Source organism: Rhinoderma darwinii, chromosome 1, assembly GCF_050947455.1.
Source record: "Rhinoderma darwinii isolate aRhiDar2 chromosome 1, aRhiDar2.hap1, whole genome shotgun sequence".
In the NCBI taxonomy this organism is placed as follows: Eukaryota; Metazoa; Chordata; class Amphibia; order Anura; family Rhinodermatidae; genus Rhinoderma; species Rhinoderma darwinii.
In genome coordinates, this window is record NC_134687.1 from 262,157,383 (window position 1) to 262,173,591 (window position 16,209).

The 16,209-nt window shown below is 43.5% G+C and overlaps 1 protein-coding gene across 3 annotated transcripts in view; it reads left to right on the forward strand.

Annotated features, from left to right (window-relative positions):
* Positions 1–16,209, forward strand: part of SEMA6B (semaphorin 6B) — a 467,458-nt gene that overhangs the window by 74,013 nt on the left and 377,236 nt on the right. For all 3 annotated transcript variants that reach the window (XM_075863818.1, XM_075863808.1, XM_075863825.1), the window contains one exon: positions 9,298–9,360. In XM_075863818.1, the coding sequence (XP_075719933.1) occupies positions 9,298–9,360 (63 nt within the window). The remainder of the gene's footprint in view (positions 1–9,297; positions 9,361–16,209) is intronic.

The window sequence follows — 16,209 nt, forward strand, 5'->3', positions numbered from 1 at the left end:
AACCACCTGGCTTGACGGGGATTCAGTCGTTGAGCAGACTGAAGGTAGGTAAGGTTTTTGTGGTCGATGAAGATCAGGATGCGGTGAGCAGCGCCCTCTAGAAGATGTCTTTATTCCTCCAGAGCCAATTTGATTGCCAGTAGCTCCCGATCTCCAATAGAGTAATTGAGCTCAGCAGAAGAAAAAAAGTCTAGAATAGTAGCCACATACTACTGCCTTTCCTTTGGAGCTCCTCTGGAACAGAAGTGCATCTGCACCAACAGAGGAAACGTCCACGTCCAGTGAGAACTGCCGAGATACGTCAGGATGATGGAGGATCGAAGCTGAAGTGAAGGCTTTCTTGAGGCTAATAAATGCAGACTCTGCCTCTGGAGTCCACACCTTGGCGTTCACACCCTTCTTGGTAAGGGTAGAGATGGGAGCCATCAGAGATGAGAAGTTTGGAATAAACTGCCGGTAGAAATTGGCGAATCCCAGGAACCGCTGTATGGCCCTTAAGCCTTGTGGACGTGTCCACTCCAGGACAGCTTTCACTTTCTCAGGATCCATCTTGAGACCTTGATCCGAGATGGTGTAGCCAAGGAAGGGCAGAGAACTCTTCTCAAAGATGCACTTCTCCAGCTTGGCGTATAAATGATTCTCCCTTAATCGTAGTGGAACCTGACAGGCATGGTTCTGATGAGTCGTCGGATCTGGGGAGAAAATCAAATTATCATCGAGATAAACAACAACACAGACATAGCGTTACACAGTCCGAAGGGCATCACTAGGTATTCGTAGTGCCCGTCCTGGGTGTTAAATGCCGTCTTCCATTCATCACCCCGGCGAATCCGGACTAGATTCTAAGCACCCCGTAGGTCTAGCTTAGAATTTTTTTGGGCTCCTCGTATGCGATCAAACAGCTCAGATATAAGTGGCAATGGGTATTTGTTCTTGAACGTGATCTGGTTTAGACGACGGTAGTCAATGCAGGGTCGAAGGGATCCGTCCTTCTTTTTAACGAAGAAGAAGCCAGCCCCGGCCGGGAAGGAGGACTTTCATATGAAACCCCTTTCCAGATTCTCCTTGATATAGGCTGACATGGATAGAGACTCTGGCAAGGAGAGAGGATATACTCAACCACGGGGGAGAGGGGCATTAGGAACCAGTTCAATGGGGCAGTCATAAGTCCGATGTGGAGGCAGCGTCTCAGCCTCCCTTTTGCTAAAAACATCTGCAAACTGAGCAAACTGGGGAGGCAGTCAATGACTTGGTTTTAGAAATGATGGGATCAGGTAGAGGAAGTCCATTAACTGAGGCAACAGCCAAAGACGTCTCTAGAGGAATTGTGGGCAACTGAAGATGATCCACTAGCTCTTTCTGGATGAAGTTTGCAGCAGAACCAGAGTCAAGGTAGGCAGAAACTTGATGCGTCCTCTCGCCGGATACTAGGGTCACAGGAATAGTCAACTTGGAACAGAGTGTTTTATTAGGTACTGTTCCACCTAAGGTTGTCTTTCCAACCAATCCCAGCCAATGGGGTCTCTCTGGCCTCTGGGGACACAGACGCAAAATATGGCCTCCGTGGCCGCAATACAAACAAAGTCCAGAAGTGCGTCTACGTTGTTTCTCCTGTGTAGACATAGTTACTCTGCATAGGATCCTCTGGTGGGATGACTGAGGAGGAATGCTGGAAAGTAGAATCCAGCCTAGGATATTTTTTCTCCCGGAGAACCTCTTGGGAACGCTCCCCTGAAAGGAAGGCAATGGAGACAACACCTCTACTGGAACTGCCCAAGATCTGTGAGGTAAGCACTTCACTGGGGGTACAACCCCATCATCCGAGAATGAGGTCTCCATATCCAGCAGAGCAGCATCCGGTGGATTAGGGGACAGAGATGGAGCCCGCAAGAACAGTCGCCGAGGCACCGAAGCAGAAAACAACCGATACTCCCAGCTCCTGCATGAGCACGTGGTCCGCCTCCACACCATCTCCCTCCATGCTCTCCTCTCTCAGCTCCTCCACTCTCAGCACAGGGCGGCCGCCATCTTGACTCGGCCTCATGGAGTCTCCAGCATCCCTAGGTAAGTGTCTCCCCAGCTCTCCAAGCGGCTCCTCACTTGCCTTGTCTGTCGGTATCCCATCCAGCCACTCTCCGGTCCCAGGGAACCCGGTCTGCCCCTCCAGACGAGCATTCCGTGCAGGGTTCTGCGCAGCACACACTGCCGGAGAGTGGCGTAATGGCGGCGTCGCTGGTCTGTCCGACCCTGGATCACTCGCCCCCAGGTCGCCGAGCGGCTGATAAATGTTTGAGATCGGGCATCCGAACCCCCTTCCATCTGGGACCCTCTAGGAGTCTTTTTGGTGCGGGTCTTCCCCATTTTGCTGCGGGTTTGTCCCTGGGAAGCCAAGGTTTAAGCGGAGCTCACCTCACCCACGTCTGTTCTCCAGTGCGCCTAGCCACGCCCCCATTTTATATTCTTTTTTTATTCATTTTTTATTATTTTTGGTGTTTTTGGGCAATGGGGTTTTTTTATTTTCCCAAATTGCAAGTACTATATTACATTACCATTCGTTGTTATTTAACAATAAACATCCCCACGTCATGAGCATTGATGCCTGTTTCTTTGCAGACATATTGCCAAATGTCTCTTGTACCTTTGCTGCCTTTGTCGGCTCCACTTTGTAGGTCCCATGGGAGGGATGGTGCGCTGGCAGAGGGGGGGAGTGGCTTACGCACCTTTCGCCCGCTGTCTCCTATCGGGGATGGATGGGGTGTCATTGTCAGACATCGCCGCCTCACATCCTCTCTGATAACGCGGTTCCGGAAGTGGGGCGGTAGCCATCTTTGTACCCCCTGCTTGATGCCGCTGTTTCATTTCTGATGGTTTCCTATGATTAGATCTCACGCTTGGTAATTGACTACAAAAGGGAGGGTCCCGTCAGGATGACGCCACCAGTGGACGAAGGCATCTTCCGAAACTCGTGTCGGGCACTGGCGTCTCCTCTGTGCAGGACCATGATCCTTGGTATGTACCTTCATTTGTCCAGGCATTTATTCAACTTTTCCTAGGGCTGTGTGCAACTTCTGTTGTTTGACCCTTCAGTTTGCTGCCTATGTCTTGCATATCCGTTACATAGACATACACTATAGTGGCTTCTTGTACTTACATCAGCACTTTATATTACATTAGCATTTAGCTGTATATTGCTCAATTGGTGCTTGCCAGGCACAATCAGCGTACTTTTATGTATCTTTATTTACATGCCTGAATTTTTTCCAATTATACATGTTCATGCCTTGATTACACTTTAGTGTGTCCTGCACAGGTAGACGCCTCTTTTTCATTGTGTGACTAATCTTTTTAACATTTTTGTATCTGTCTGTTAATAAAACTATTTTTTATTACCTATGACGTCTGTGCTAGTATTTGACCTCTTTTGTTTGTATATTTCTCTGTAATGGCAGGGATTGGAGCTAGCTCCAATCCTGTTCGATTAAGCCCTTATATATCGAGGTCAATAGCGACCGCAACATTTAAGAGCTTAGAACCCCATCGCCTCCTTTCTCTGGCGACAGCATGGTGTCGATGATTGCTATGGCGGCTGGAGTCCTCCCATCTACCGAAGCTTATTAGGCTTTGTAAACCTGACTCCAACTATAAAATGATCACATTAGTTATCCCTCATGATGAATGCCGTAAAAACATCAAAAAGTCACAATTACCCTAAAATGCTACCTATAAAAACGACCGTCCGTCCCGCAAAAAACAAGGCAAAAAAATAAAAATGTTATGTCTCTCAGAATATGGCGACACAAAACAAATTAAAAAAAATGAAAGTGATTTTATTGCACAACAGCTGTAAAAAAAAAAACTGTATATTATATTTTTACCCCATTATTATACCCTCTTATTTTGCACTGATGTACTCCGCACAGCTAACATATGCCCCCACATTATAAATTGAAATACCAGTAAGACCCCAAACAAAACTACTACCGAGCAAAATCTGTGCATCAAAAGTCAGATGACATTCCCTCCCTTCTAAGCCCCACAGTGTGCACAAACATCAGTTTATTTCCACATATATGTAATTGACATACCCGTGCGAACCCGCTTAACAATTTATAGGGTATGAGTTTCCCTGTGGCACAAGCTGGGCACAACATATTGCACATTGAAATGGCATATTAATGGAAACATTTTTATTTTTACTCTTCAACATCTATCGTGCATTCATTTCTGGAAAACACCTGTGTGGTCAAAATGCTCATTACACTCCTTGCTGAATGCAGTGAGGAGTGTAGTTTCCAAATTGTGTCATTCCATGGGGGTTTCCAATGTACTGCTAACTCAGGGGCTCTGCAAATGCGATGTGGCGCTCAAACACCAAAATATGCTCTCTAAAAGACAAATGATGCTCCTTCCACCCTGATCCCTGCTTTTTTGCCCAAACAGCTATTTACGGCCACTTATGGGGTATTGACGTACTCAGGAAAAATTGCGTAAAACTAATTATGGGGTCTTTTTTCTCTTATTACCCCTTGTGAAAAATGAAAGATATTGAACTAAATCTAACACCCTACAAGGTCTAGAGGCAGGGAGATTAAGAGACAATGTATGTCCAACTATATCTTTGATCAAATATGTCTGGAATCTATTTAAGAAAAAGCATGCCAATTATTCCTATAGTATTTACTCACTGATATGGTGTAATAATCAAATTTCAGAATGTCAAAAACTCAGTTTTGATAAATGGCAGTGAAAAGGCATCATATTGTTATCTCAATTGTATATTGGAAATTCTTAAAAATCTTTTGAACAATGTAGGCCTTTTTCACATCTGCGTTGGAGGCTTCGTTAGGGGCCTCAGTTGCAGATCCAGCCGAGATTAGCGCAGCATGCAGCGGTATTATCTCTGGTAAAACCATGGACACCCGACGGAACCCATTAAAGTTAATGGGTTCCATCGGACGCCGGAGGTGCCGGCATGCCCTTATTCTGCTCCTCTGACGGAGCAGAACAACGGAATCTAACAACGAAGGTGTGAACATAGCCTTAATATAAAATTTTATCTTAAATATATTTTTATGAATATTTGCAATTGAGCTCAGCAATATTTAAAAAATGTTTTTAAAGAAAAAAATATTTTTCAGTTATTCAATAGTTTGAACATAGTCTTTAAAAATTAAACTCAGAGAGGGGGCATTTCAAAATGTTATAATTATCTTATTTAATTAGGTAATAATGAAAATCTAGAACTGAAAAGAAAATGGGAAGGTGATTGTAGTCCAATTTTGGATGACAAATGGTTAAGGATATTAAGGATGTTCCACTTTTCATTTCGAATATATTCTCAAATCTAGTTCTGCTGTATCGATCTATACTTTCTTCAAAGGTACTGGCTAAATTTAGACCTACAGTTTCGTCCCTGTATCCTAAATGTCATACTTACCTTGGAACAGGGATTCATTTACTTTGGAATTGCCCAAAATTAAGACGTTACTGGTCTTGCGTTATTCTGAAGATTAAAGAAGTCTATAATACAGATATGTTATTCGATATTACATTTTGTATTCTTCTACCCATAGTGAAAGCAGTAACGTTGTATTGGGTATATGTAGGTCTTTATTAGTGGCTAGGCAGACAGTTTTATAATTTTGTATCTCTCACAAGATACTAATGGTTGACGCGTTTGGGCATAATTGCACAAATTGAAAAATATATTTGGAACCCATCGTTGGGCACTTTGGATCATATTGCTTTGCAAGACTTGGGGAGGTGGGAGGGTGTATATGGCGGAGTAAAATGTAAATTTATTATTATTAAGTTCTTATTTATTTCTATATATGTTACCTTTTTGTAAGAATAAAGATTGTCATAATAATTTTAAAAATATACATATTATTGGAAAAAAAATCTTTGAAACACCTGTTGGGTCAAAATGCTTATTACACTCCTAGATGAATGCCTTGAGGGATTTAGTTTCCAAAATGGGGTCATTGTGGTGGTCATATGAGATATTTCTAAAAACTACAAAATCAGAGTAATAAAGATTGAATGAAAAACACCTAAAGACAAAATTAGAAATACAAATATAAATGTAACTAAACAATTACTTGTTGTGTTGCGCACACTTTAAAAAAAGTTCAGAGTTGTCCTAAAAACCTATTTTAACAGCATACATAAACTAAAAGAAATATTCAGCAGCTCAAAATGACCTAATGAATCCACAAAGTCAGTCCAATGGCCCTGATAATATCCTTCTCCTAAGCATCTTGAGGAAAGGTAAAAATGCAGTATTAGGCTGGATTCACACGAGCATATTACGTCCGTAATGGACGGAATGTAATTCGGCCGCAAGTCCCGGACCGAACACACTGCAGGGAGCCGGGCTCTTGGCATCATAGTTATGTACGACGCTAGGAGTCCCTCCCTCTCCACGGAACTACAGTCCCGTACTGAAAACATGATTACATTACGGGACAGTTGTCCCGCAGCGAGGCAGGGGCTCCTAGCATCGTACATAACAATGATCCAAGGAGCCCGGCTCCCTGCAGTGTGTTCGGTCCGGGATTTGCGGCCGAATTACGTTCCGTCCATTACGGACGTAATATGCTCGTGTGAATCCAGCCTTACTGGTGTAGAAGGTTTCAGTGAAATGCTAGGCTCAGTAGTTCTACAGATATCTCCAGCTCAATCTGATGTAACCATATGGGTATGTACACACAGCTTATTTTTGGGCGTTTTTCAGGCCGTAAATGGCCAAATAAGAGCCGAAAAATCGGAAGCAGAATGCCTCCAAACATCCGCCCATTGATTTCAATGGGAAAAACAGCGTTCTGTTCAGACGGGGCTTATTTTTACGCGGCCGTTTTGAAAAAAGGCCGCGTAGAAAAACGCCCCTGAAGCAGAAGTGCATGTCACTTCTTGAGCCGTTTTTGGAGCTGTTTTTCATTGACTCTAGAGAGAAACAGCGTAAAAAACTTCCGTAAAAAACGCGAGTTGCTTAAAAAAAAGTCTGAAAATCAGGAGCCGTTTTCCCTTGAAAACAGCTCCGTATTTTCAGAAGTTTTTTGCTAAGCGTGTGAACATACCCTTAGCCTACTAAGAAAGAGACAACACATAGAGTAGCACCGCCAGTATTTTGCAAAAAACACAAGTTTTATTGTACTTACAAACAAACTTTTAAAATCAGCATATAAAAACATGGCACACCAAGTCAGGCCTCATGCACACGAACGTATTTTTTTCCTCCCGTATATACTGGTGTAAATACGGGTCCTTTGTCACACGTATTCGACCCGTATTCCACCAGTATTTACGGACCCGTGCCCGTAAATACGGGTCCGGTGTCACCAGTATTACACCCGTATTTACGGACCCGTTTTCTCTGCACTAATCGGCAGCCCCTTCTCTCTATCAGTGCTGGAAAGAGAGAAGGGGCAACCCTTTTGGGCAGAGTTTCCGCAGCGATTGTAAGTAAAAGAAGTTCATACGTACCGTTGTCTTGGTGACGCGTCCCTCTTTTGACATCCAGTCCGACCTCCCTGGATGACGCGGCAGTCCATGTGACCGCTGCAGCCTGTGTTTGGCCTGTGATTGGCTGCAGCGGTCACATGGGATGAAACATCATCCCGGGAGGCTGGACTGGAGGAAGAAGCAGGTAAGTTAACTTTTAATACTATTAACTCCAGCGGTAGTCACTGTCCCGGGTGCTGATAGAGTTACTGCAGATCAGTTAACTCTTTCAGCACCCTGGACAGTGACTATCCCCTGACGTCGCCTAGCAACGCTCCCGTAATTACGGGTGCACACACGTAGCCACCCGTAATTACGGGAGCCCCATAGACTTCTATGGACCTGACCGTGCCGTTATTACGGCCTAAAATAGGACATGTTCCATATTTTTCAACGGCACGGGCACCTTCCCGTAAGCATACGGGAAGTTACCCGTGGCCAATAAAAGTCTATGGGCCCGTAATTACGTATGGACGTTTTTACGTACGTGTGCATGAGGCCTCAGCCCGACCCAGGGTTTCGCCGTGTCAGCTTCTTCCAGGGCATACGAGGTGTGTAAGGGTAAGGCCACACAGTGCGGCCACGTTGCGTTTATCTTGCGTTTTTAAACTGCAGCAAGTCATTTTTCAATAGAAGTCAATGGTGAAATTGTTGTTATGGACAGACTGCTGCTATTATATTACAATGTGTTTTTTGTGCAGTTAACTGCATCCTCATAATGTCCGACAGCATTCGCTTAATGACCGCTCTGCCAACGTTGTTGCTGAACTGCTTGCGTTATTGCTAACAGTTCTGCAATGCATTGTAAGGAACTATATACAGGAAGCACCTAACAGTTTTCACTCGTGTTGAAGTTTATGTCCATAAACTATATCCTTTAAAAACGCAACAGAACTGCAGCATTACAGAGACAAAAAATTCATGTAGTTGACCGCATGTGGTTTGCAAACGCAACAAAACCGCGTTAACGACGCACCGTGTGACCTTACCCTTTCACAGGTGCCTTTCATATCATTACAAACAGAACCGCCCTTAAAGCCAGTTTCAATCATTTCCAACCTTTACAAAATATATCAAGAGATGCAACAAGTTTATTTATTGAGTATTTATATTAGTTTATGAAACACCTAAAGGGGTGCATTTTCTAAAATAGGGTGATTTATGGGGGGTTTCTAATATATATATATATATATATATATATATATATATATATATATATATATATATATATATATATACACCGCTTAAACCACTTCAGAACTAAATTGGTAAAAAAAAAATCTGTTTTGGAAATTGTATTGAACATTTAAAAATTGACTTCTAAACTAATAGGCCGCTTTTTAGCGTCCTAAAATAATAAAGGGACATTTTAAAAATTATGTCAACATAAAGGAGACATGTGGTAAATGTTGAATATCAACAATTTTGTGTGGTGTAACTATTTGTCTTACAAGCAGAGAAAATAAAATTTGGAAAAATGCTATTTTTTCAAAATTTGTAATTCATTTTGGTGTTTTTCACAAATAAAAACAGAGTATCAAAAGTTACGATTAACAAAAAGTACAACGGGTCACGAAAAAACAGTCTCATAATCGCTTGGATAAGTAAAAGCATTACAAAGTTATTACCACATAAATTGACACGTCAGATTTGAAAAATGGGGCTGTGTCCACAAGGCCAAAACTGGTTAAAGTGCCTCTGACTTTAAATGTGTTTAGCTCTCATCTGTACTTTGTTTAATTTTTTTTATTTCCATTACTCTAATTGTATTATTGGTTTTTAATCTATACACAGAAATTCATCTGGAAATCAAACCATCAAGACATACATGTTTGCCGAATGAAAGGAAAACAGGAGGTAGGAAAACGTAGACTTATCCTACAAAATACATAGTTATGTATTCACATTGGTGGTATATAAACGCCAAAAACCTACAATGGGCTGCAGTTTGTTTTTTGGCAGGGAGAGCTGTAAATCATTTATCTGCATTCCATCTCCTAGTTCAAGCACAACCATATTTTATAACTGCTTCTGGTTTAATGGATAAAGCCTTTCTTCCCTGTTCTCTCCAAAGTAGCTATTTATTTATTTTCTATGACCAAGAAAGCTAAGAGACTAGACCGCATGGCCACTGAAACCAAAAGTGATGTAAATTGTTTGTCGAAAGGACATAATTTGAAGCAAAAGGGAGCATTTCACAGAAAAACTGATGTTAATTCATGAATCATGTTACGCGGCTTGTTGTACCTGTCACATAAGTCAAAAGTTGTTTTGTAACTTAAAGCGTACCTATCGTTGCATAATAAAATTACATTCACAGGTATCTGTAGAAGTACAGGGTGGGCCATTTATATGGATACACCTAAATAAAATGTGAATGGTTGGTGATATTAACTTCCTGTTTGTGGCACATTAGTATATGGGAGGGGGGAAACTTTTCAAGCTGGGTGTTGACCATGGCGGCCATTTTGAAGTCGGCCATTTTGTATCCAACTTTAGTTTTTTCAATGGGAAGAGGGTCATGTGACACATCAAACTTATCGAGAATTTCACAAGAAAAACAATGGTGTGCTTGGTTTTAACGTTACTTTATTCTTTCATGAGTTATTTACAAGCTTCTCTTTGTTTACAGCCATTGACATGTCGCAGAGGTTAACACGTGAGGAGCGGATAGAAATTGTGTTAATGTCTGGTGAACGCAGTACCCGGGTCATTGCAGCAGATTTCAATGCAAGACACCCTACGAGACCACCCATCTCCCATGCTACAGTTTGCAAACTGCTTGCCAAGTTTTGTGAAACTGGTTCAGTGTTGGATTTACCCAAATGTAGACGCATGAAAACTGTCATTAATGAAGAAACATCAGTGGCTGTCCTAGCTTCATTCAGCAAGAGCCCACAGCGTAGCACTCGCCGCATGTCACTGGAGAGTGGCATCAGTTGAACATCCCTTCGGCGGATATTAGCTACTCACAAATGGCACCCTTACAAACTCCAGCTGCTGCAGCATCTCAACGAGGATGACCCAGATCGGCGCACTGAATTTGCAGAATGGGCAAAACAAAAATTGGAACAGGACCCTCAGTTTACACAGAACATTTTGTTCAGTGATGAGGCAAACTTTTATGTGAATGGTGAAGTTAACAAACAAAACCACCGCTATTGGTCTGACACTAACCCACATTGGATAGATCCCTCCAAGACTGTTGTAACACAAAAATTGATGGTATGGTGTGGTATATGGGGTAAAAAGATAGTGGGGCCATTCTTCATCAATGGAAACCTCAAGGCCACGGGATATCTGAAATTGCTACATGATGATGTGTTTCCCTCTTTATGCACTGAAGCTGGCACGTTCCTTGAGTTTTTCCAGCAAGATGGTGCACCACCACATTATGGGTGTCAGGTCCGAGCATTCCTAGATGAACAGTTTCCTGGAAAGTGGATTGGTCATAGTGGGCCAGTTCAATGGCCCCCTAGGTCTCCCGATCTGACCCCCTTAGACTTTTATCTTTGGGGTCATCTGAAGGCAATGGTCTATGCTGTGAAGATACGAGATGTGCAGCAACTGAAACTACGGATACTGGAAGCCTGTGCTAGCATTTCTTCTGCGGTGTTGCTATCAGTGTGTGAAGAGTGGGAGAAGAGGGTTGCATTGACAATCCAACACAATGGGCAGCACTTTGAACACATTTTATAAGTGATCAGAAACTTGTAAATAACTCATGAAAGAATAAAGTAACGTTAAAACCAAGCACACCATTGTTTTTCTTGTGAAATTCTCGATAAGTTTGATGTGTCACATGATCCCCTTCCCATTGAAAAAACTAAAGTTGGATACAAAATGGCCAACTTCAAAATGGCCGCCATGGTCAACACCCAGCTTGAAAGTTTCCCCCCTCCCATATACTAATGTGCCACAAACAGGAAGTTAATATCACTAAACATTCCCATTTTATTTAGGTGTATCCATATAAATGGCCCACCCTGTATATTAGATGTAGTGCAGCCAGAAATGTGTCTGCGTGTTTTGTTTTTTTTTTCCTTCCCTCTACTGGTTTTGATCAATGCTAATATTCTCTCTCCATGCTGGTTGAGTGGGTGGGCTCTTTTTGATGTGATGTAAGGGTATGTTCACACGGCTTAGATTCAGCCATTTTTTAGGCTGTAAACGCCCCGAAAAACTGCTAAAAATACGGAGGCTGAACGCCTCCAAACATCTGCCCATTGATTTCATTGGGAAAAAGGCCATTTTATTCCCACAGGGGAATTTTTTATGCGGCCGTTTGTAAAAACGTCACGCCCTATAAAAAAAGAAGTGCATATCACTTCTTGAGCCGTTTTTGGAGCCGTTTTTCATTGTCTAAATAGAAAACCAGCTCCAAAAACGGCCGTAAACAACGCATCAAAAAACACTTGCTGCATAAGAAACGTCTGAAAATCAGGGGCTGTTATACCCTTGAAAACAGCCACGTATTTTACAGCCGTTTTTAGTCTAGCGTGGGCATTACTGCAGAATACACTGGAGTGGCTTGGGCGGGTCTTGTTGACCAGTAAGACCTAATGGAGGGCTTTTTGACAATACACATATTTAGGGTGAGCCCCAAATGTTTTTTTTATTCCTGCAAATTGGTGGGCATCCAATCTCTGGCATGAGTGGATGAAGGTTTCTGCCTTATATACTGAGCGGCATATAAATTAGTTTCGTGGACAATAATATTTAGGATGTCATCAGTAATTTATAAATGTAAGTAATCCATTTGGGCAAAATTTGTATTGTCCACAGTTATGCTAGGAGTGGCATTAAATCCGTGGATTCTAGGCACAAAAGATGGAGCAGGTGCCCACGAAAGAGCCTGAACTGGAGGGGCCAGGCTGTCCCGTGCTACAGCGCTACTAGACCCTGCGCTTTCATATTCTGCACTTTCAACTGCGTCAGGGATAACGTCCCCTGAAGATGAACCTGAAGTGACGCTATCATCGTCACTGCCTACAACAGGTTCCATTTCTGACGCCATCTCTGATGCGGTCTCAGACTCTGACCACAGCATGGCGTATGCCTCCTCGGCACGAAATAACTTCCTCGCCATAATGTCACTAACACTAACTAAACAAACAATTATTATTTTTATTTTCTTTATAAGCACACAAACTAACTGGTGTGTGTGTGTATATATATATATATATATATATATATATATACACTAACAAAAAAATAAACCGCTATTGATGTATATATTATATATATATATATATATATGTGGATATATATATATAATTATATACTTCCTACCTGCCTATTCTAATATAATAAAGGGCTTATTCAGACGAATGTATAATACTTGTAAAAAATAAAAATAGGACCATCGGCGCTGCACGAAGAGACAGAAAAATAGACGACTTAGATGACCATCATGGCAATATTTAATGGAAGGGCTACGCGTTTCGACACCAAACTGGTGTCTTCATCAGGCCAGTACCAAGGCGCGTGACCTATATTAGTGACCTATGTTAGTCAATGGGGCCGTTCAGACTGTCATTGATTTTCATGCAGCGTGTGTCCGCTGAATAAAACTCATGACGTGTCCTATATTTGTGCATTTTTCACGCATCACGCACTTATTGATGTCAATGGGTGCGTGAAAATCACGCGCAGCACACGGAAGCACTTCCGGGTGCCGCGCGTGATTCGCGCAACAGCAGTAAAACTATGAATGGAAACAGAAAAGCACCACGTGCTTTTCTGTTTAGAAACATAAAAACAGAGTGTCATGATGATATCAGCTGCGCGAAAATCACGCAGCCACGCATCATATGCTGCTGACACACGGAGCTTTTATGGACCTTTTGCGCAGCTTTTTTTTTGCGCGCGCAAAACGCACACGCTAGTGTGAATCCGGCCTAACACTGTATTTTTTTTTCACAGTATTCTTCTGGCAGCAATTCTCTCAAGTCTCATGTTCGCACACTGAAACAATGTGTGAGGAGAAAAAAAGAGGCAGGAGATTTGCTGCCAGAAATGTTAAAATAAAAACAAATGTGATCGCTGTGATAGGTTTGCACAGCGATCACATGTTCAGGGACCATCAAATTGGTCCCTGATATCCTGCCCAGTGCCCAGAGCCGTTAGTAACAGCGTGGGCACAGGGCTGTGTGAACGCGATTGCGTGCACACTATGTATTGCATTGAAATGCATGTGATTGGTTTCACAGCGATCACATGTTCAGGGACCAAAATATTGGCCCCTGACACTCTGCCCAGTGCCCAGGGCTGTTAGCTGTTGCACAGGGATGTGTGCACGCGATCGCGCACACTCTCTGAAGTGCCGCCGTAATTAGTCTATACGCCAGACTTCAGAGACCCTGACCGCTGGCCGTAAAAATACAGCCAGCGGTTGGGAACCTGAAAATTTCAGCAGAATGGCAATGGAAACCTCTATATCGGAAATAGGGGGTAACGCTTCCAAAATTTCTGAGGAGAGGCAACTTAGGCCTGACTCATGCAGATAAGAAGTAATAGCAGAGTTATAGCAGAGTTACCTTATCATGTAAAGAGTGATTGCGGGAGGTTCTATAGAGAATGATAGTAAGAGCGAAATACGACGTGATCCGGGAGGTGGTTTTGCAACCGTTGGGCATTTATGATATGAGGAACGTATGAGGATTTGACCTTAGAGAGAAATGTGTTCATAGTGTTCAATGGAAAATCAGCTCCAAAAAACGCCTCAAGTAGTGACATGCACTTCTTTTTACAGAGCGTCTTTTTACGCTACGTTTTTTAAAACAGCGCCGTAAAAAGACGCCCCGTATGAAATAAATGCTGTTTTTTCCATTGATTTCAATGGGGAGATGTTTGTAGGTGTTCAGCTTCCCTTTTTTCAGGCGTTTTTTCGAGGCGTAAATGGCCCGAAATACGCCTGAAAACAGTGTGTGTGAACATACCCATACATGCTCAGGAACTAGGACAAAGCACGGGATACAGGATACAGGTAACAGGGCAAGGGTAACAACAGGAACAGGATAACACTAAGGGACCATTTGCAAGACTGACATGGGAATACTAACAACGCTCAGGCATTGAGCTAAGAGACAGGGCCCTTCTTATCGTCCAGGGAATCATGGGCTAGTTGATGATGATGATTCCCATGTGCGTGCGCTGGCCCTTTAAGGCCGGTGCATGAGAGTGCACGCGCACCCTACGGGACACAGCGGACCGGAGCGGAAGTGAGCGCTGGTGTCTCCTGGGAAGGAGATGCGAGCCAGCGCTCACAGATCCATGGCTGCAGCCGCCGGGTGTGAGTAAACACAACGGTCCGTGGACACGGATGCTACGGTATCCCCCTCTTACGCCCCCTCTTCTTGGGGCCAGAGCGAGAGAGGAGTTTCTTAATGAGAGCAGGGGCACTGAGGTTCTCTTCCGGCTCCCAGGACCTCTCCTCAAGACCAAACTCTCTCCAGTCCACTAAATAGTAAGTCCTTCCTCCTACGCTTTTGCAGTCCGGGATCTGGAGTTGGGGATTCTGAGGGTAGGAGGCAGCCGAAGCTTATAGGAGACAGGGTTTATCTGTTGTAGTATCTCAAAAGGTCAGAGGAACCAGGGAGCATATTCGTATGAAGGCACCTTTAAACAAATATTCCATGAGGACAGCCAGACTTTGGTACCTGGAAGATACTGAGGCTCTCTTCTTTTTATATCCGCTTTTCGCTTCATGCGATCGACTGCTAGCAAATTAAAGAACCGGGTATATTGCCAGATTTGCAGAAAGTCCCCAAATACAGAGTCAGCAGTGGGTATCTGAGATGTAGCCGACACAGGAAGAGGGACTCTAGGATGTTGACCGTATACAATGTAGAATGGTGTGGAAGTGGTGGACTCACTTGTGTGCCTGTTATACGAGAAATTGGCCCATGGAAGAAGCTGTACACAGTTATCATGCTGCATGGAGATGAAGTGGCGGAGATAATTTTCCATTATCTGGTTAATCCTCTCAACTTGCCCATTGGACTGGGGGTGATAGGCTGAGGAAAAGTCCAATCTCACATCTAGGAGTTTACAGAGGGCTCTCCAGAATTTTTAGGTAAATTGAAGCCCCTGATCAGACACGATGTGAAGGGGCAAGCCATGCAAGCGGAAGATGTGCTGCATGAAGAGACTCGCCGGTCGGGGAGCAGAAGGTAGGCTGTGCCATCTTCGAAAACCGGTCCACCACCACCCAGACAGTGTTGCATCCTTCTGAGGGAGGAAGGTCTGGGACAAAGTCCTTCGCAATGTGCTGCCAGGGGATATTAGGTACAGGCAAAGGTTGGAGCAGGCCGGCAGGCTTGGAGTGAGGAACCTTGTTAGAAGCACACACCGTGCAGGAAGAGACAAAGTTCACAACATCTTTGGGTAGCGTGGGCCACCAGAAATGATGATTAATCGGGTCCCGGTTTTTACGAACACCAGCGTGCCCAGCCAGTTTAGAGCTGTGTCCCCAGCGGAGAATTCTTCTCCTGTCTGCCAACAGAACAAAAATCCTCCCCAGAGGGATGTCTCAAACGTGCAAAGGATTGGCTGTGACAATGCAGGACGGGTCTGTGTTACTTTGAAGGGACTCCACCGTGTCATCCGTCTCAAATTACCTGGACAGGGCATCGGCCCTCACATTCTTGTCAGCGGGACGGTAGTCAAGCACAAATTGGAAACGGGTGAAGAACAGCGACCACC